Source organism: Ambystoma mexicanum, chromosome 8, assembly GCF_040938575.1.
Source record: "Ambystoma mexicanum isolate Mex_15411 chromosome 8, UKY_AmexF1_1, whole genome shotgun sequence".
NCBI classification, from domain to species: domain Eukaryota; kingdom Metazoa; phylum Chordata; class Amphibia; order Caudata; family Ambystomatidae; genus Ambystoma; species Ambystoma mexicanum.
Window position 1 is genome coordinate 750,497,827 of NC_090929.1, and position 21,568 is coordinate 750,519,394.

A 21,568-nucleotide genomic window follows, 5' to 3' on the forward strand; every position below is an offset into this window, starting at 1 on the left:
AAATGTTCAGCTTTCTATGAAATTGTGATATGATATTTAACCAGTTCAACATCTGAAAGGTTCATTCAAATAACAGTTCCTTGCGGTTTTGTTACAACTCAGTATTCCTTGAGAGTTTTTGTACCAGGTTGTGCCTGGTATCATTCTAAAATCTTGTTGTTTTGCTTATTCTTTAGCTTTTGCTTATTCTTAGGATATTTCTATCCTAAGAATAAGCAATTATTTCTACTTTAGTTGCATAGTTATTTGACCTAAGCATGATAGAATGTATAACATGATTACCTTCCAGTTAGTCCTAAACATACTATAATAGCTGGATGTGAACATTGCCTTGTCTTAGCCAAATGTTTGTTTTCTTTATGTTTATTTACTTTGTTCTGGGGTTTGTGCTTTGTCTATGACATCATAATATTGCCGTCATAGGATATTACCACGTGATGCACGTTTCGCGGGCTGCCCAGTGCTTAAACATGTAGTTCAATTGAAGATTTACAATTGGCAACACGCCACGGGTTGAGGCTCACACAAGATATGAAATTGATAAACCAGATGCATATTTTCATTGATTCAGGGCTGCTTATAATTTATCAACATATTTTTGACCGTTTTGTTTTTCTCTTTCTTATTTCTTTGACTGTTTGTACTTTGTAGCCAGTTTGGCTTTTACAATATTGAAGACCCTGCTCGTTCTAACCAGCAGCCATGTATTATATTGCCAAAAAATAGTGTGCACAACTGTTTTTGTACACAACATATATTACAACATATATTAGTTTGTTTTATCTGCATTTGTCTACGGTTCAGGTTTCATCATTTTCTTTATTGGTGATTTGCATACAGTACATGCACTGTCTGTTATGTTATCTTCGGTTTTGTACTAATGGCCGTTTTTCCTCCTTTCGTTTGGGTACATATTTTTACAGATTTTGTTCGGACGACGGACTATTTTCCAGAATGCATACATGTGGATCTGTCTTCCTTGTTTTTTTGCGAATTTTTTAAAATAAAAAATGTAATCACCAAATGGTTTACAAAAAGGAACTAATTTTGTTTATATAACTCACAGTAATTCGTCATTAGGATTTATAATCAGAAGACCTTAGGGTGAGCACACATTACCTAGAGGCATATCTAGTTCTTGAAGTCCAACTGGTTCCCCCATAGAGTATGGTGTTTCCTGCTTTTCAATAGTGAATTGTATGTTCTTCTTTCACATCTTGCCATGACTTTACCGATGGTTTGAAAATCTGACAATGGCTTTTACTCAAATGGGCATTGCGGTCTGCCAAGAAGTCAGAATAATTGTGGATTCTCTTATGTTAAAAATCACATATTACACATCAACGACAAGATAAACATGTATGCAAGTCAGGTGAATCAAAAAGCTGAACAAATATGTATCGACTTATGAAACATTCCTGATTGTACTTTCAATTTTTCCAATTATGTACGACCAACTTTACATAATAAAAAAGATACTATGTTGAATAAATGTACATTTATTTAAAGTGAAAAAATGTTTGCATACTTGTAATTAAGGCAAATGTAACATGTAAACACTACTCATGATGACAGAGGTAAAAAATAATTGATTAATACTCCTAAACTATATAGTCCCATTTAACGATTTATGCTTTCATACAATGTTCATAAACATGTAAATATGTAAAATTCAATATATAAAGATGTGTCTATATAGCATTAACATTCCTATGTAGTCCAAATGCTGGTTCACAACATTTGTTTGTTCAAATAAAACGTGCTTATTGGCCCGTGATTGCCAGCAGTAAACGCCTGTAGTCTCCAGATGTATCGCTTGAAATCATTGATGGAAGCGTTTTTTGGTATATCTGTGTAAAAGCTTGTTTCACTTGCACAAGATCAATCTGGAAAATAGGAAGCATATTTACAATATCAATCATTAATACAAGACAGTAAAACTAGATTTTTTCATTTAGTATTTAGGGTCATATAAACTGCATTAAAGATATATGCACAAAATAAGCCAAATTCAAGATTGTGTTGAATGAACATGTCTAATAACTAGAAGATATGCTTTGTACCATGCAAAACCTCATATCATATTTGTGTGCAAAGGTCGTTTCTATAAAAAAGGCCTCTCATATTCCCACAATACTGTATTGCTGCAAGAACGTCTTGCCAAAGCAGGAGAGTGGATCCAATGGTCTCTCAACGGTAAGAGAAAATGAAACTATTCAGAGTACTTCTGATAGCATTATGAAAGATGCAAGTTTCATTGGAATTTATGGTGCGAAAAATGTTGACTACACACTTCAGTGCTTAGAATCTGTGCCATTTACTTGCAGCTAAAACACCACAGATGTGATTTGTCATAATCCAGTATTCTACTATAAACAAGATGATTCATGCAAACATTGAACAAGGGTCCCAAAACATGGTTGAACTGTTTGCTATTCACACATTAGGCGTGTAATCTCAATGACATCAAATGAGACTCCAATGGCATCCGGACGATGCCAGAAGAAAATGTGAGATACTGTATGTGACGAATCTCACAGTATTGTCACTGCTCCCATGGGGGGAGCCTCTTCCTATGAGGCCAGGGTGTTGAGGCTGTTTCCCCGATAGTCCCACTGGGCAGGGGTACTCTGCGGGTAGGTCTCATGTGGGGCAGGGGGGAACCCTCCCTGGGACCAGTGACGACTATCCTGGGAGAACATGGTATGCGCCTCCACCTTCTGTGTCCGCTGACTCCTCTCACCCACTCCCCCTCTATAATTCCCCACAAATCTATCACACTATGACAAGGAAGGGTAAGAACTACCTAGTTGGAGTCCTTCTTCGTGTCAGTTGTAAGAGGATTGGGCAAGGAGGGAAAATCTCACTGCAAAACCAACATACGCACTATAGTCAATCAAACTCAATCTTAAAAAGGGAAGGAGGACTGAACGCAGAGGGAGAGCTTCACTGGAGGAGCCGAGAGCTGGCGGGCGGCTTATCACCGAGAGCAAGGTAAACTGAGAGCCTTGCCAAACACAGGAGGTGTTCAGAGCTGCTCTGGCTTGAAAATCAGCTGAGCTAGTTCCCATTCGTGGGACACTGTGTTCTGCCTGCTCAGAGCATCTGCCGCCGTGTTCTGCTCTCCGGCTAGGTGAGCTGCCGATCGAGAGATTCCTTCTCATATTGCCGAGAACCAAAGCTGCTCTCTGCACAGTGGTAGTGACCCTACTCCTCCTCTCTTGTTGAGGTAGTACATGGCCACTGTGTTGTCCGTCATTATCAAGATATTATTTTCCTGTACAGAGGGGCAGGAAGGCCCTCAGCGCTAGTCCGATTGCCCTCAGCTCTAACAGGTTGATGTGTAGTTTGGACTCCGATGGAGACCAACAACCGCTTATGGTCTGATCGTTGGTGTGGGCTCCACACCCCGTGAGTGAGGCGTCCGTCACTACAGTTATCTCCGGCCATGGTTGCCAAAAAGATTCTCCCTTGAGAATGTTGTTGTTGCAAGCCCACCAAAGAAGGTCTTGAGCAACTGTGCTTGGAACTTGCAGAAGATCCGACATATTCCCAGAGAATTGGGACCATGGTGTCCTGAGAGCCCATTGAAGGGATCTCATCCTCAGTCAGGCCTCTGGCACGAGAAAGAAGCAGGATGCCATGAGACTGAGAAACCTAAGAAAATCGAAGGCCGGAAGATGTTGGGCATTTTGGACCTTTGTTACCATCTGCAGAATGTGGAGAGCTCTCACCTCGGTAGGCGAGGCTTTGCCCGAGGAAGTATCCAGGACTGCTCCGATAAACTGGAGCTTTTGGGATGGTATCATGTGGGACTACTTGAAATTGAGGGAGAAGCCCAGTTTGTGAAGGGAGTGACAGGTGATTGACGTTCCTGAGCTTGTTCGGGAAAATGCGCTCTGGTCAACCAATCGTCCAGGCAAGGGTAGACGTGAATCCCCCCTCTCCTGAGACTCGCTGCCACAACCACCATCAGTTTGGTGAAAACCCTTGGGGCGGAGGTCAGCCGGAATGGCAGAACTCGAAACTGATAGTGAGAACCGCAAGTATTTTCTGTGCTTGAGATGGATTGGCACATGAAAGTAAGCATCCTGAAGGTCCAATGATACCAACCAGTCTTGGAGTTGGAGATCCTGAAGGATCTGAGAAAGGGTAACCATCTTGAACTTGTCCTTCCCTAGGAACTTGTTCAAGTTTCTTAAGTCCAAAATGGGTCTCAATCCTCCGTCCTTCTTGGGAATGAGAAAGTAAGGGGAGTACCAGCCCTTGTTCCACCCCGCTACAGGTACATGTTCTATTGCAACTTTCTCTAGCAGGGTTAAAATTACCTGCACAAGGAGCGGATTTGGAATTTTGACAGTTGGTTCCCGGTGGATGGTCCTGAGGCCTTTTTAGGAAGGGAAGGCAGTAACCTTGAGCTACTGTCTCCAGTGCCCAAGCATCTTAAGTAATGCACCGCCATTCTTTCAGATGCTGTGAGATTCTGCCTCACACCGGGGTCTTGTGTGATAAGGCCTCAGAGTGACTTGGCGGCGGCTGCAGGAGCGGCTGAGGGCAAAGAAGCCGTTCCCAAGGCTGGTTTTGCACCTTTTCCTCGTCCACCACGAGGGACATTTCTTTTATCTCTTTGTATGGCCTGTCCTCTTTCTCTACCAAAAGAGGAGTAGTATCGAAAAGAACGACCTCTCCAGGAAGATGAGCCCGAATAAGGTTTCTGAGGCTGTTGCATAGAGGCGCAAAGAGATTTAGCCGCCGCTTTGGAGGTCTGCAGTTTTTCTAAGCTTTCATCAGCTTTACTGCCAAACAGCCTTAAGACATCAAAAGGCATGTTGAGTAGCCTGGCCTGCACATCAGGTGCAACCCCCGAATTCCTCAACCACCCAAATCTGCGTAGCACTGTGCTTGCAGCCATGGATCTGCTGATGCTATCAGCAGTATCAAGTCCAGATTGGAGACATTCCCCCATTGCCTCCTTGCCATCTTTTATAATATTCAGGAAGCCTTCCCTTTCCTCGCCTTCCGGAATATGATCAGCCACCCCCGTGATGCAGTCCCACAGGGTATGGGTGAACCTGGCCAGGGTACAGGTGACATTTGGTGACTTGAGAGCCATGCTACCCGAGGTAAAGACCTTACATGCACAAGCGTCCACCTTCTTATCCTCTCTATCAGGGGGGATAGATGGATAGGCTGTTTGTCTTGAAGTTGCTGCCTGAATAACCAGACTCTCAGGCGTGGGATGCCTCTTTAAGTAATCAGGGTCACTACCAGAAGCTCTGTATTTCTAAGGAAAATTACTGTTAACTGCAGGAGCCTCCCAGTTTTATTTCTACTGTCCTCTGAAGTGCCCTATGGAAGGGGAGAACTGGGTCCTTCTGGGGGCCCTGGTTCAGGATATCAGTCAGATCATCCTGATCAAATGTGGGTGAAGATTTACCCCAGCCCATGTATTCAACAACCCTATTCATCAAACTCCTGTACCCTGAATCTGCATGTTCGGCAGGGTCAGGTTTTGTAAATTCTAGCTGTGGTGATATATCAATGTCACTAGCAGAGTGAAGGGTGTCGCACAGGTCTCATTTTCGATTCTGCATCGATTAACTCCTCTGGCACCAAACTGTACCCCAAAAGGAGAAACTACTTCTTCTGAGGCACTCTCCTCTTCAAAGATAGAAGACATAGACTTACAGTCTGATTTAGGTAAAGGAGTAAATCTCCTTACCTGTGTCTGAATTTGCCTTGAAGGAATCAAAGGAGTCTTCGACGGCATCAATGACTTCTTCGAAGAAGGTGTCAAAAACTCCTTCGGCTTTGATGTTGAAGTCGAAGTCGTCGAGGGCTTCAACGACTTATGTTTCTTCGTTGGTGTCAGGGAATCACTCGACTCTCGAAGAACCTTCAACGATTTGGCGTTGGGTCGAGATTTTAGAGCTTCACCCTTACTACTGGATCTTTCCACAGTAGTTTCTGACTCTCCTGCGTCGTCCAACGGAGCGACCGAAATCTGGCTCTTTCGAGGTTTCTTTGAGGGGGTCGAGGCCGCATTCTCAAAGACCATCATCTGCTTTCTAAATTCATCCCATTTACTTGGGGAATCCGACTTAGTCGGACATCTTACCAATTCGGTAGACTTATCAGAGGAAGAGGAGGGAGATCTATGTCTCCTCTTCATCTTCTTTGAAGAAGATGAAGAACGTCTCGATCTACTACGTGATCGAGATCTCTTTGAATGTTTACGGTGATCCGAATCCTTCGATTCTCCCGACTTTCTATGTTTTTTTGACAAGGCCTTCGAAGAGGCCTTGGAAGCTTCCCACCCACCGCCAGTTTTCCTTTTCTCTCTCACAAAGAGCCTTCTCTGTCATCGACTGACAGGAGCCACAGTTGATGGTTCGATGGTCCAAACCCAGGCACCAAAGACAAATGCGATGAGGGTCTGTAATCGACATTTTCGATCCACAGTCGATACATTTTTTGAACCCCGTCTTGGGAGTAGAAGGGGTGGAAGACGACGACATTTTCTTGAAGAAGATTTCGAAGCGCGCCGTTAACTCGAGAGCGCAGAAAAACAGAACTGAAGCCAACGGGCGCGGCACAAGCTACTTATACTGATGGTGACGTTGACACGGTACGGAGCCCGTTGAGTGACATCGACGCCACGACCTTGTGCACAGCGCCCTCTGTCGATAATTCTTTTTACCGAAGCAGCAAAGCTGGCGAGATGCAAATATCATAAGATGGGGAATACATGGGAGGACACAATCCATTCGAAAAGAGGTGATTTGACCAGGGGGCCGGTAGAGAGTAGACACAGTAAGGGAGTGGATAGAGGAGAGAGAGAGAGAGAGAGAGAGAGAGAGAGACAGCAGACTAGGCATTCAAAAGAGGAATAAGCTTGAGTGGAAATCAGGGAGGCAGGAATCCACCCAGGAAAGATCAGGGCTACACCCCCTCCAGGCTGGTTGGATCTGGGGGCTAAGTATCTTGTAGCCGTCGGGGAGGAGAGTGTCAAAACTCGTGACAAAGCTGGCCGTGAACCACGTCTCGGTGAGACCAAGGACATGAGTTCAAGTTCTTCAAGGAGGTGACAGATGTCAGAGGAGTGTTTAATAGCCGAGCGAGAATTGAGAGTGGCGAGATGGAGAAGGTTGCCAGCCTTAAAGACCTTCCGGGGAGGGGTACACATCAGAGGTATGCCCTGCAGAGGTGTAGACGGAGCTTGAGATGGGCCAGAGGAGGATGTGGAGGAGGGCAAGGTAGCCAGGGGAAGAGAGTAGGGGACAGCTGGAGATGAGAGGAAGTTGATGAGGCGAAGGAACCGCCTATCAAAGAAGAGGAGATTAGCCTGAGGGCCTTGCACCATGACAGTACCATTTAGATAGACGTTAATGAAGACTCGGACTTCCAAACGGGTGCCACCTATTTTAAAGATGGTTTCTGTATGCATGCGTCCGATTGTGTTTATTTAATTCTGAACAAACGCGACTTGAGTTGCAACCCTGTATTCGCTCCAGATCCTGGTTAAGACGCTAGTTACTACCATTCATTCTTGTGCCCCGTCCCCCACTAATCTTGTTAGCACTTTCCTGACGTTACTGCTCCCATTAATAGAGGAGGAGACAGGACAGAGCATAGAGATCATATGAGGGGTCAAGAGATCTGGTGAGGGAATGAAAAAGAGGATGTCAGTGAGGGTTTGTCTGGCAGAGGCGCTGGAATAGTTATCAGCGATGGGGAGACCAGGGTTGGAAGCCAAGATATCCTTTCTGAATTTCATCTCACCCGAATTTGTGAGAAGGGAAGGAAAGTTGATTGAGAAACAATTGGAATAGATAGGAGAAAGAGATAACGCCACGGGCAGGTAGAGAGAGGAGACAGTAGGAGAAATATACAAGATCAGAGGTATGGAGCAGTCACTGGGCTAGCAGGTTACAATTGAGGGCTGAAGTAAGGTGAGAAAAAGAACACAGCCAATTTTGATTTACAGAAACACACCCAAATTTGACTTTGCCAAAGAGACCCAAATTTGACTTTCCCCAAAGAGACCCAAATTCGATTTTCCCGAAACAAACCCAAATTTCACTTCCCCAAACACACCCAAATTTGACTTTTCCCAAACACACCCAAATTTGACTTTTCCCAAACACACCCAAATTTGACTTGCAGGGCAATTGCTAAGGCACCACTATGTAAAAAAATGAGGTAGAATTATAGGTGAGTGCTTAGACGAGAGCATGAAGGGAAGACCAGTTGTGAACAAGAAGAAGGTAGAGTTAAGGTCAATGGATGAAATCGAAAGGGTAGGCAGAAGGAGAGAAACTAACGAATGGAGAGGGAAGTAAGAGAGTCTTGGAAGCCCAGCTGAGGGAGCTAGCAGCCCCAGGGACGGTCAGGCTGTTATAGTAGCGTCATGTTGCATCCCAGTAAGCAGATAGGGATGCTGACAGGGGCCTTAGAAGTGGGCCTTAGAATAACAGGTCAGCTCCCGCCTCCCGGTCCGCCCTGACTGTAAGTTGAATGAGGAGGCAGCCAATTGGTAAGGGGCCAGAGAAGGCTACACAGCCTGAGGTGAAAAACAGGTAGCCATCTTGGAAGAGGCAATCGGGCTGATGCAGAGTGGACCACAGCTGAACAGTACAACCTCTCCTCGAGCAATACAGATGGAAGGGGAAAGGGAAAGCAGGACCTCACGCTTCGATGTTCTGATGAGGGATGAATCTGAAATCAAGGCAATGGCCTTTGGTGAGTCTCCCTGCAGGTTCTAGTTGGTTGAAAAAGGCACTACAGTGACCAATCAAGGTGCAGGATGAAGAAAAGAGGCACAGCCACAATTCTTTTAGCCCCAAGAAAAGGCAGCAGCCATCTTCGAAGTGCCTCAGGATGCTTCTGAAAGCATGCAGCACAAACTCAAACATGTGAGCTGCAAAAAGGCAGCTTGAGGGCAATGGAGACAAATGAAGGCAGCGCGATGGAAATGCACAAAAAGTCAAATTATTAAAAAGTGAAAGATAAATTATTATTTCTCTGAATCCCTACTTGCTCAGAGACCAAAAAGTTGCATTGAGTCTGTGTATCCCAAAATGAGTGTTTGTGCTGCCGATTCTTTTTTTCTGCGCTCGCCTTATACTTCGGATCCGTTTCCCCATTTCTCTCAACTGCATCCTCAAGCAGGGGGGTTTCATGGACAGTTCCCCCGGAGATATCCACTGGAGTCGGGCCACTTTCTATAGTTTTCTTATTAGCCAGGACAAGAGTTAAGAAAAAGACCTTGTATCTTGCATTCAACGTTTTCAGTTGCTTCTTATGTTTGGTCTTCTTTAGCTGCTTACCCCTTTGTTTTTGCATGCACTTTTGCGGACAGTTTTTGCTGTTTATTTTCTAGAATTACAGGTCGTTTATAATCTCTTACTATAAGAACATCCCCCTCACATTCTCAGTCAGTGGTAGACCTAGTAAGTGGTACACCTAGCCCCGCAGCCTGGCCATTGGGGGGTAATTTAAATAAAAGCTACCCCGACCCCCAACACTTCCTCCCGTACTTCAAAAACCATCAATAACTGGGTCCGATACTAAAGGCAGCTGGGAAAATCGATTATCCATTATTGCAGATTCACTACTGATTCCTGCCGTGGATGGAGCTTGTGCATCCATCATTATTTTCCTTTGTATAATAGTAAAGTAGGTGACAATTGATTTTGATATCGGAGTCTTGTACTTTTGCCCTGTCTCGTTAACAGAGTTTGCACTGGGAGCAGCTGTTAACACAATGCAGGGCCGTCCCACTTCAAAAGAGAGATTGGCAACAGTTTCAATAGCCAAATTCATGGATGCCGAGGCATCTAGTAAGGAGACATCTAAGTCCACTACTCCCTGCTACATAAGTCATAGATTTCTTTTTTAGGGATATTGTAGTTTTCTCCCATAGTTTCTTCAAGTTTGCTCATCTGAAAGTGAGCTTAATTACGAAAGTGGTAGGTCAGCTGGTGTGCGAAATGTAAAAACAACTTCCTCGGGTTTATGAAAAATCAATAATTTGTACAACACATATGAAGACTGAGCTGTATGCTCACCGCTCGTGCCGAGTAAATGGTCCACTGCTTCCGGCTTGTCTGCAGGAGCCTTTGCTCATGCCTTTGCGGCCGCTTCGCAGATGTGGAAGTGGTTAAATACAGCTGGAGCCTCCAAATGTTCAAATGGTCAGAGAGCACAGGCAGACTGCGGGAATTCGCTGAAAACACTGCAGACGCCTTTGCTCATGCCTTCATGGTCTCTTATCGGACATGGAGGCAGTTTAGTACAGCTGGAGGTGCAGCCTCCAAAGGTTCAAAGGGTCGTAGTCACAGCGCAGGCACACCGTGGGAATTCCCTGCAAACACTGCAGCCTGCTCCCGCCTTTGAAACTATTACTAATACTGCCTGATCTGAAGAGGTACAATGTATCTTTTAATGTGCATTAATATGTAGGTGCAAAGAAATATTTAGTACGAAACATTCCTGTTTACAGTGAAAAGATCTGACTTGTTTGTAAATCCCATTGGAACAGAGCTTAGTATTTTTACGCGCCCACTTCAAAATCATATCTGGAGCAATGACCACAGTGTCATTGTTACCCAACTTTGCCTCCTTTGCTTTGATGAATATACACCTCTAAAATCACCAGTGCAGGATGTGGTCCAATGTCATCACGTTAGACTATGGCCCACCCTCTTATCCCTCTTTGATGGGAATGTCTGATCTTTACATTGTTGCTTGTGTTATAAGTGTATACTTCTATTACCCTTAATGATCCACAGTTTTGCTCATTGCATTACCAACAAACTCCAGTCTTTGTCAATTCCAGGCTCAGTCCATGTACTTCAAAATCATAAAATGTATTAAATAAAACTCAATTGTTGAATTCTGGGTAAAAAGAACCTGGATACAAACATGAAGCAATGATTCTTACCTCACTTCGAGTGACAATTATCCTAATCAGCGTAGAATCATCTGTCCCTGCTCCTTTCATGGCATGATAAAGTCTTTCAGCAAAAAAGGCTGGACGGTTAAGGGCACACTGTACTACAAAAACAGAACACATGGATTAAAGGTGCACCTTCACACCATGGTAAATATATCAAATGCTCCAACAAAAGTGTAATCAAAATACCACAGCATACAATAGCTAAAGGCACAAATCCATATAGATTATAGCACAGCACTGTTAGTGCTTGAAAAAACATACAGCATAACATTTTAAGAAAATAATAAAGGTTCTAACTGGAATTTTTATACATACGGTTGCGCCTAGTTAAGCACGCTGTACTTTTTCTTGGATCGTGACAAACACAAGGTTTCCACAACACAAATGTATATTGACCGGTCTCTGGGATTACTGATCCCCATTGCAAATAACCCTTTGTGGCATCTGTGCCTAACTGCCCGAAACTGAAATTGGGCCATTGTTTATGTGTGGAAAAAAGGCTAGCACCAGGGGAAAAATGTGTTGCTTACACACATAGAACTGCATTTCTACAGCATAGGTACCATTCGTAGAGTTGCATCCTTAAATAATTCTGCTTCATCAGGCTGGAATTCCTCACTATACATTTAATTCCTATCAGTACATTAAAATGACAAATACCAATATAGCCAATCAACTTCGTTTAGGACCTTTTTACACTTGAGATGCATAAATTTACAAGGACAGCCATCTTCAGATTCAAGCTCAGTAATGTATATAGGGATGCATTAGACTATCCAGCTGTACTGGACGTATACTTTTGTATAAATACATTTTTTTTTTAAAGCATTTCCAGCTGTATAAGGAAGGAAGATAAATTGCATTCATTTTTTGAAAGATACCAATTTGAGAACTAGTTAGAAGTAAATCCTTTTTTCCAGCAATTAATAAGGGTATGTATCAAAACCTATGCATATGTTATTGCTGTAACTGGTCTACTTGGTACACAATGAGCCTAGGTGTTGATGTGTGAGCAGGCTTACTCGTAAATTCGAACAGTTTACCTTTGGGAATTATGTCCAGCATCCACTGTACCGACGTTATAGCATGCTAAGCCTCTGCATGACTTTGGATCTAACCTGCCATCGGTGGGCAGGGCAGGGGGCGTTTTGTGGGGGTTCCCTCACCGGAATCACTTGAGTCAGACTCCTTGGGTGTGGTCCTCTTGCAATTCTTGCTCGATTTAGATTTGTCATGTAATTTGTCCCCCTATAAGGGGACAGGAAGGACATAGCAGCTGACAGGCGGTAGATGCGTCCCAGTTCAGAGGGAAAAGCCAAACAAGCACAAAAACATTCAGGAAGTAAGATTGAAATCAGCGGCCAATGCAATACTGGCCTAAAAGGGATCTGAAGTACTTGAAAACTCCCTTCCCAGTATGTCAAGTAGAGATGATGGACAAAGTGATAGGTTCCATGACACTTCCAGTGATATCAAATGAAGGTCTTAACAGAAGCATGCAGCAGACAGGTTGTAGCCAGAGATGACATTTCGGATGGTGCATGCAATAGTTCAAAAGTAAACAGAGCCCCCAAACTTTGTGTGAAGCTCAAGAAGGAAAATAAGAGGCAATTGAAAGCGGAGCATGAAAATTGCGAGCAAAGGAAAGGCAGCAGGAACGTCAGGAAAGTGCCAACAAGATTAGTGGGGGACGGGGCACAAGAATGAATGGTAGTAACTAGCGTCTTACCCAGGATCTGGAGCGAATACATGGTTGCAACTCAAGTCGCGTTTGTTCAGAATTAAATAAACACAATCTGACGCATGCATACAGGCACCATCTTTAAAATACACTAGAACGTTGCATAAGAAACGTCGGGTAGCGTGGTAGATCAGCCAGTGTCCATTCTTCCACCTGTGCCACATGACCATTGGGTTGCTGTGACAGTATGACCCCTTCTCGTCTGTCCAGGTTTCCAGGGATACCTTCTTTGAAAATGCAGAACCAGAATGGTTGCATGAAGATGTGATACTGGTTCCCATGTTCTCTCGAACCTTTCCAGTGAACAAGGTACTGAAGAAAGCCACGATAATACCTAAAGTCACAGATGTATGACACTTCATATTCCTCTGATTCTGTGGTTGGTGGTTTTCCTTGTTTGAATGATACCGTAGCTCGATGGAATCTATCGGGAAGTATGACTTTAATAGTGAAGAATGATAAACTGGGTGAATTCTTCTCCAAGACGAGGGTCATTTTAACCTGAAAGCCACAGGATTGAGCTTGGCTGTTATGGAAAATGGTCTCTCATATCTAGGAGACCGTTTGGATGAGCGAATCCACAGTTGAAGGAACTTAGTGGATAACCACACCTTTTCCCCTACCTTCAATCTGGGTTTTTGCTACGATGTTTGTCAGTGTACTTTTTATTCTTCTCCTTGGACAGTTGCAGTTGTTGGTACGCCATCTTGTGATTTTCAGTTATTTGTTTCAGATAGGTATCTAAGGTGGGAATGTTGGTAGGTGGAGCAATGGAAAAAAAGGTATTGTTCTCGGAGGATGTCCCAAAAGACAGTGGAAAGGGCTCATCTTTGTGGCCCAGTGTATGGTGGTGTTGTATGCAAATTCTGCTAGTGGTAGCATCTCCGACCACGATTCTTGACTATTAGCTGTATAACAGCATAGATATTGTTCCATGGTGTGATTTAGTCTCTCAGTTTGACCGCTGCTTTGAGGATGATAGCTGGATGGTAATGCTCTGTCAATGCCGCCAAGTAATCTACAGAGAGTAGGCCGGAAGTGTGAAGTATATTGCGATCCTTGGTAAGTGGTTATAGAAAGAGGGAATCCATGAAGATGGAAAATGTCCTTGATGAATACATGCGCATGTCTGGAACAGAACGAACTCCTGTGAAGGCAGCAGCTCCACCACAAAATCTCTAGAAATATGAGTCCAGGGTACTTGAGGGACCGAGGATTGCTCTAGTTTCCCAATGGGGTTTGATGTGAGGTACTTACTGCAGGAACACACCAGACATGAGGAAACAAAGTCTCTTACATCCCTCTGCGTTGAAGGCCACCAAAAAGACTGCAACATAAATTCTATAGTGGGCGCAATTCCTCTGTGTCCAGCTGTAGCAGTGTCGTTGCACCAAGACAGAACTTTGGTTTGCAGTTTAGTTGTAGGTACTAAAAGGAGATCCTGATAGAAATAAAGACCATCTCTCAATCAAAAGTGATCCTTTTCGTTAAAAGGAACTAAGCAGACTTGTATCTGTGTAAGCATCTTTTATTTTTTGTACGAATGTGTTAACCGTATATATATATATATGAATGTCTTGTTCCCCAAAATTATTTCTTTTGATTGGTTTAACGCTGTATCCTTCTCCATTCTTTCTGGAGAGAGTATCTGCAAATGCAATACTCCGCAGTGACCACTGGATGTCGGACCTATGCACAGCATGTGATTCTAAGCAGATTAACAAACATCAGAATTAGATTTCCTGGGATGTAGGTTAGTCTAAATTCGTATTGTGAAAATAAATAAGCCCATCTTGCCCCTCTTGCAAGACACTTCCAGTGATATCAAATGAAGGTCTAAACTGAAGCATGCAGCATACAGGTTGTAGACAAAGAGGAACTTCGGATGGTGCATGCAATAGTTCAAAAGTAAACAGAGCCCCCAATAATGTGTGAGAAGCACAAGAAGAAAATAAGACAGCGCATCGTAGCACAAAATCGCCAGCAACAGAAAGGCAGCAGGAACGTCAAGAAAATGCCTATAGGATTAGTGGGGGACGGGCACAAGAATGTACTGTAGTAACAAGCGTCTTACGCAGGATCTGGAGAGAATACAGGGTTGCAACCTGAGTCGCGTTTGTTCACAATTGAATAAATACAATCTGATGCACACATATGGGTGCCATCTTTAAAATAGACTAGAACGTTGCATTAGAAACGTCAGGTAGCGTGGTTGGATCAGCCGGTGTACATTCTTCCACCTGTGCCACAGCGACCATCAGGTAGCTGTGACAGACCGGAAACAAACCAGACTTGTTTGTTGATCTGGAACAGGATTAACTAGAGCCCTTTCTGCATACACAAGTTGAATGGTTGTACAAGGTTTGACGGCAGTGAAATGAAGAGAACCGGGCATAAGTACAGCGCTGGGATCCATAACCCCTACTCTAGTGACTGGTGTACCCACGAAAGGGGCAGTAGGACCTGCAATCCCAATCTCAGTGAGCCAATATCCCTTGCTGTATTTTTGTCACACTTACCGGGACTCTGCAGGAGCGATGGATCCTTCAGCTCCCACCTCTGGACTTGGGTAGTGGTTCTCCCTATCCTGGCCAAGGTCCCGGACTAGTAGGAGTCAGACCTGCAGACACAACAGTTGAATTGGTGCTCTGCCCCTTGTTCTACCTGCCCTTTCCCTCCCTGGGTACCCGGTGCGTGCTCTACTGGGCCTAGGCTCACCTTTAGGACTGATTTGGTGAGCTCTCCTTCCTGAGCTGTGCAGGGGCGCAGAGTCTTGAGCTGGTTTGAATCAAGTTACTTCACTGAATTGGTGGGTATTTGCTTGCCAGGTAAGTTCTCCTATTGTGCACGTTCAATTTCTATTACAGTTCTGACCGGCACAGTCTTTGCTGGATGGGGTTTGCTGGGCGATACGTGCACTGGGTTGCCAGTGATAGTTTGGGTAGTCTAGAGTGACGAGATGCAGCGGCCTCAGGGATTAGAGAGCTTTCTTCACCTCTAATGAGTATCACGCGTTAATTTTGATTACCTTCTTGTCAAAGCATCCTTTTAATCTTATTGTATTTTTCTTTTTCAGGACCGGAGTAGTAGTGCTAAGTGAAGAAAACACAAGCGGAAGAAACTGTGTAGGACTGCAGGAAAACTGACCGGAGCAGTGCTGAACTAAGGATTCCGCTGCCGGGAATGCTGAAGAGGTCTCGCGTAGCTGCAGGTAAACTGACCGTAGCCATAGTGCAGAACGGACGAAGGAAACCACTGCAGAGGATGTCGGAGAGGACTCACGTAGCTGCAGGTAAGCTGACCGGAGCCATAGTGCAGATTTTTTTTCGGGTACAAACTGAAGACGTCCTGGATCTATGGAAGAAAATCTCCTGATAGCTTCCTTGGAACCAGAGCTGCAGTGAGTGTGGAAACAAAATTCTTACGAAGCACGAGTTGCTAGCTGGGCGTGGTTTATATAGGCAGCCACACCCAGAGACTAGACTGCAACTCTCAGAGCTGGCAAAAGGAAACAGGAAATTAAACTCCCTAACCAGGAAGTGTGTATAAATGATACTGTGGCCATAGTGTTTGACACGGAATTATAAGGGTGAATTAGACACTGGGAGTATCTAGAGTGTCTTGTGTGCCAGGCCCTTGTCCACATAGCCCCTATCTGTCTGTTTAGTGGAAACGGATCCTTGCTTGGGGATTAGTGCCCATGACAATTTTATGCCGGTCAAGTGGCACAGCGAGTAGAGCGCTCGCTTTGACATCAGTGCAGAGCCTGCGAACGCAGGTTCGAATCCCGGCAGCGCCAAACTCAGCGTTTCATCCTTCCGAGGTCGATAAATGAGCACCACACACCGTGGGTAATAATAAGCAGCGCTCAGATACCTAAGGGTTCGTAGCGCTATATAAATGCCAAATTATTATTATTATTATGTCAGTTCAGTTTGATCCCCTTCGGATGCTTGTCGATCTTCTATAAGGGATCTTGCCCATCAAAAGGAAAATCTTGGATCTAGGTCCGGCATAAAGTTTGTAGTCTTCATCTAGGGTTGGTGCAGAAAGCCTTTGTTATGTAGTGTTAATGGCAGAATGTAGTGTGTGTTCAAATGGCCATACTTAAATTATGACCATTACTTATTTATGCATATCAGAGGAGGTTTTGCTACAAAAACTCTCTTTCCTCTTCAGGGAAGGTGAATTACATTGCCTTAATAGGTGGAGTCAATTAAGAGGCTTTGGATGCTGGTTGGGCAGGCTTCAGTGCCTTGGCGACCTGAGCCCTTCCTAGAGGTTGTGAGTCTGGAACAGTCTTTCCTGCCAAAGACTGAAATCTTTTGGTGACTTTGGAAATGAGCCAAAATGCTTTCTAATGAATGCATCACAGAAGGCTGAAATGTATCGCAACTATCCTCAATTGGTGGTTGTGCTGAGAACTCTGTTCTCCACTGTAGCAGGAACCACTGTGTCTTCATCTGCTGAGGATGAAAGTCTGATTGTTCCTGCAAAATAATATCTGGCAAATCGATCAATTCCACAATTGGCAATATTGTAATTATACTTCAAGCCATTGGCAAAAGCGCCGTCTACAGGGACGCTCTTGAGAACAGTTGCTGTAGTGCAGACGGTGTTGCAGATGAACTGCTGACCGTGTTGGTGATGAGTAGGTAGTCAACAATGTTTGACATGAACAGAGATACCACTTTGTACTGAATATTTTGATAAGTGGATCTTGCTTGTCAACAGGGCTTGTCTGTACACGACTAAGCCGAAGATTTCTCCACTGACAAAGCTGCAAGCTTGCAGGAAGGATCAGGAGTCATTGTCTGGTCTCCAGTAGAACATGCCATCAACTGGGAGTGTGGAACTTTCTCAGCCCCATGATTAGAATGTTTGGCTTTAGGTATTAGGGCCTGCCTTTCTTCTGGGCTCCTATGGAAATTGGCTAGCAGAGACTCCCTCTTTGACGACCTTTGCCTTTGGTGAGGGTATGGGCCAACTCCAAGACAGACGTTCTCCACTTGTGCAGCTTTCTTCTCGGGGTGTCCTGCCTCTTGGAATGGAACTTGCTGCAGTTCTGACAGGATTTTAACTATAAGGTAGTGATTTGGTTTTGTACAGAACAGGAATGTCCGTCTGTCCAAAAGAGTAATATGGGTAAAATGCCAGCAAATTCTACACACGTCCAGGCAAACTGAGCACTGGGAGAAAGGGTCTTTTAAATATACATTACTCCTTAAACACTTTTTGCAATCTTCAAATAAGAATGTATTGCTCCTTAGCCACTACTTTCCTCAGCATCAGCAGACATTTCATAGGAGGGGCAAGGGCTGGACCAGTAGATAAAACTTGAAGTTAGCAGCCAAAGGAAGCAAATTGTCCTCTGAATCTACAATTGGGCTATGCAGAAGTGCACACAGAACAAACAAAGCCAGAAAAAGAACACCAAGAGTGTTTAATTAAGCTTAAAAAGCTTGGAGATTGAGAGGGCCCCCCCAGTGCACAATATGAAGATTTCTGCCCTGGAAGGAGACAACATCTACACACACCATGGTCTAGAATGGGGCTCATGAGCTACACGTTTAAATGTTTTTCTAATTGTTTGCCATTGGAGTATACATTTGACAGTTTGCAACTAAGAGAAAGACTTAACCAAGGAGCTAAAGTAAGAACCGCCCAGCATTTACAACCATGAGGAAAAGAAAGAAACACTGCATAACGGAAATTTAAATAAAATTGCATAGCTTTTTTGTCTCAAAGAAGCTGTCTATTATAAGGTGGTTGGAAGGTCAAAGCATGGGGAATCAAATTAGTGCAGCGCTACTTAGTGAGCAAAGCAGTCCGAAGACCCACTCCGACAGTAATAAAAAGGGTTTTAGGAGCAATAAAGTCAGAAATTGCGGTTTGAGAAAGAAAACTGCAAACTTGGCTCGGAAAGAGAAAGAGTATACCGGTATCTTGAAAAATATTTACTAGTATGAAAGTTATTAAAAAAATACCCCCCACACCCAATCTCCTCCTTTGCAGCAGATCACTTTGATGCCAAGTGGCCTCATGCAAAGAAACATACAACGCCCAACAGCTTAAGCTCTTCAATGCCAAAGGCTTTTTGTTGATAGAAGAACTAATACAGGAATAAGAATTGGCAAACCCAATAGGTCTGGCTTTTAAAAAAAGTGTGTTTGAGGAGTGGGTAAATCTGTGGTTGGTTTTTCGATGGATGGCTGGATAGAAGAGTGGTTTAATAAGATTAATGAACAAGTGGGTGAATATGTCTGTATCGGTAGATGGATGTGAGGGCACATGGTTGTATGGGTGGAAGGATGACCGAGTGAATATATGGGTGAAAAGGTGACAGCATGTGCAAAAAGTTCTGCCCTGCTAGATTGAGCAGCAACACACCAAATGGACTTAGGAAATTAGTTTAGGCCCTCACCCAGCAGGTCCCAGAAGTGCAATCTTGCATAGTATTGAACAGGCAGCAATGGGTCCTAGCGCAAATGGTCAAGTCACAAAGAAGTTATTGGGGTAACTGACTTGCTTACTCCTGGAAGGAACACGATAAGTCAGGAGCAAGCCAACATGACTACCTGTAACTTGTGTATCAATCAAATAGTCTCTCTCCAGCAGTAACTGAGAAGGTTCCTTTGAGAGTTAGGGATATATTGTTGATGTGTATAGCAACAGTACCCATGTTATGTAAGCATATTTTGTCATGTTAAAAAGGACAGCTCTCCTCAATGTGGCTCCAATGACAGAATTGCATGTTTGTTCTTTGGTTCTGACCATGTTTGTGTCTTGCCTAAAGTTAACAGTGGGTGCTCTGCTTCGCTAGTGGCATGGTGACCTGTTGCGGCCAGCGATCATCTGGTCCACTTGAGGTCTAAACTATCTGGGCATTGCGGCTGAAGAGGGGAACTTTTTTGTGACAGTATTGATGCTGGACATGAGTGCAGTTTCCCAATGGGCCAGAACTGCCTTCATGGTGTGGGGGAAAGTCTGCAATTGAAAATGTTATGTACTCCCGGAGTACACTGCTGTATTATATTGAGTGGGTACTACAAGATGACGTGTTTAAAAAACTGTTTCTTGCCAGTGTGAGGTGAGACTTTACTGCACATGTCTTTGCGATGAAAGCTCTTAGCCTGGCGTGTGGCATGCTCGCTTCTGACATGTTTCCCTTTTGGCATATGCAAGCATGTATTAGGCTCTCACTTTCTAAGGAAAGGCGGCTTTAGCAGACGAAAGTCATCATACTGTAAGCATGCTCGCCTGCCTCTGACCATGTGTGAACCTCTGATGAGTATATTCAGGGCCACTAAATGTATCACTTCATGCTATCCTTCCTGATAACACTGTGTTAATGTGTGAGAACGAGCTGGTATCAAAGACTTGTGTAGTGGAGCTCTGTTCCCTCTTTGTAACATTGTTTCAGTTGGATTTAATGCCCTGACTGGACATCCTCTTCTATTTAACTGAATGTGTCTCTTTGGGTATAAGACCGGTGCATGGAGGGAGGCGGTTCTCACTTGCTTTGAAGTATTGTACTGTCATTCATTTGTTGTTGCTAGTTTCTTTTTACTAAAACCTTGTTCACCAATCGACCAGATTAGTCCGGTCATTTTTCCACGACAATGGCACTGGATCATCATGTGTGTTTTGCATGATGTCTTGTGCTGGGACTTTTTGAGAGTCTAAGTGAAAGAGCAAGTAAGGTGTGAAGTCTCATTGGTGAACACACCCATATCGTAACACAAAAGTACATATGTGACAAATGTGAGAACAAATGTCAGAAAGCACTCTAGGGTATTTTACTCAGGAAAAGTTCAAAGGAAGTGGGACATATTTCTATGTTTTTATATTGATATAATAAATATAATTCTGTGCTTATGGTCCCATTTTGTTATTAGGCAAATTCCCTGCAACACTTTCAAAGAATCCTCATGAGCCGGAATGTAGGCCCATATTACCATCAACACCCGCTGATGTTCTGTGCCACAATCAGATGACTATCCAGAATAATCCAGGACTAGATCTGGGAGACCACACAAACCCATCCTGAAGTATGTGTAGGCCAAATTATTTAAATGAGGTGACCCAATAGTAAACACAATAACTACTCCAGGATGAGCTTCTGATTACTTCAACATGTGATGATCTTGTACCACTCCTGCATGATTTTATGTCAACTTCAGGATGGATGGGGATTACTCCAGGATGATTCTGTTATAACTTCAAGATGGGATGAGATGATTCCAAGATGATGATTCCATGAAAACATCAGGATGGGCTGCGATGACTCCAGGGGGATTACACAACTTCAGGATGGGTAGCATTACATCAGGATGATTGTACGGCAACTTCTAAATTCGGTGGAGTAACTTCATGAGGAGTCCCTCAAAAGAACTTCTGAGACTGCCAGTTTTTCCATAACCATCAGCGCCAAAGGTTGCTGGGTTTCATTTGAGCCTGATAACACACCAAATGGTATACAATAAATCCCGCCATACACACAACAAAACACACCAATAACAAATAGGCCCACCACAAAACTATATGCAACAATCATGGTCTACCTTGACAAACAGCAGTCATTAATTCAAACCATACATCACACCCAATATAATTACAATATAATAGAAAACCTTCCTTCTTATACTTAGTGGCAGAATTGTATGACCAGATCTACCAATGAGCTCAAATGCCACCAAGCTTACAATTAAGTGATTTCATGGTGGGCAACAAAAAACCTGAGCCACCTTCTTCCAACACCTGCAGGCAGCCTGGGACTATGAGCCTAGGTTTCATGGCCAGTAGGCCTCCCATGCACCCATACCATACCACAGCCACACATGAAAATGAATTCATGAAAAATGCAC

At 43.8% G+C, this 21,568-nt stretch overlaps 1 protein-coding gene across 2 annotated transcripts in view; it reads right to left on the bottom strand.

Annotated features, from left to right (window-relative positions):
• Positions 1-1,483: 1,483 nt before the first annotated feature.
• The window catches only part of ANXA7 (annexin A7), an 835,753-nt gene continuing 815,668 nt past the window's right edge, over positions 1,484-21,568 (bottom strand). For both annotated transcript variants that reach the window (XR_011268601.1, XM_069610574.1), the window contains 2 exons: positions 10,946-11,058; positions 1,484-1,886 (listed from right to left, as the gene is read on the bottom strand). Coding sequence is in view for 1 of the 2 variants with exons in the window: in XM_069610574.1 (XP_069466675.1) it covers positions 1,764-1,886; positions 10,946-11,058 (236 nt within the window). In the remaining variant the exon portion in view is untranslated. The remainder of the gene's footprint in view (positions 1,887-10,945; positions 11,059-21,568) is intronic.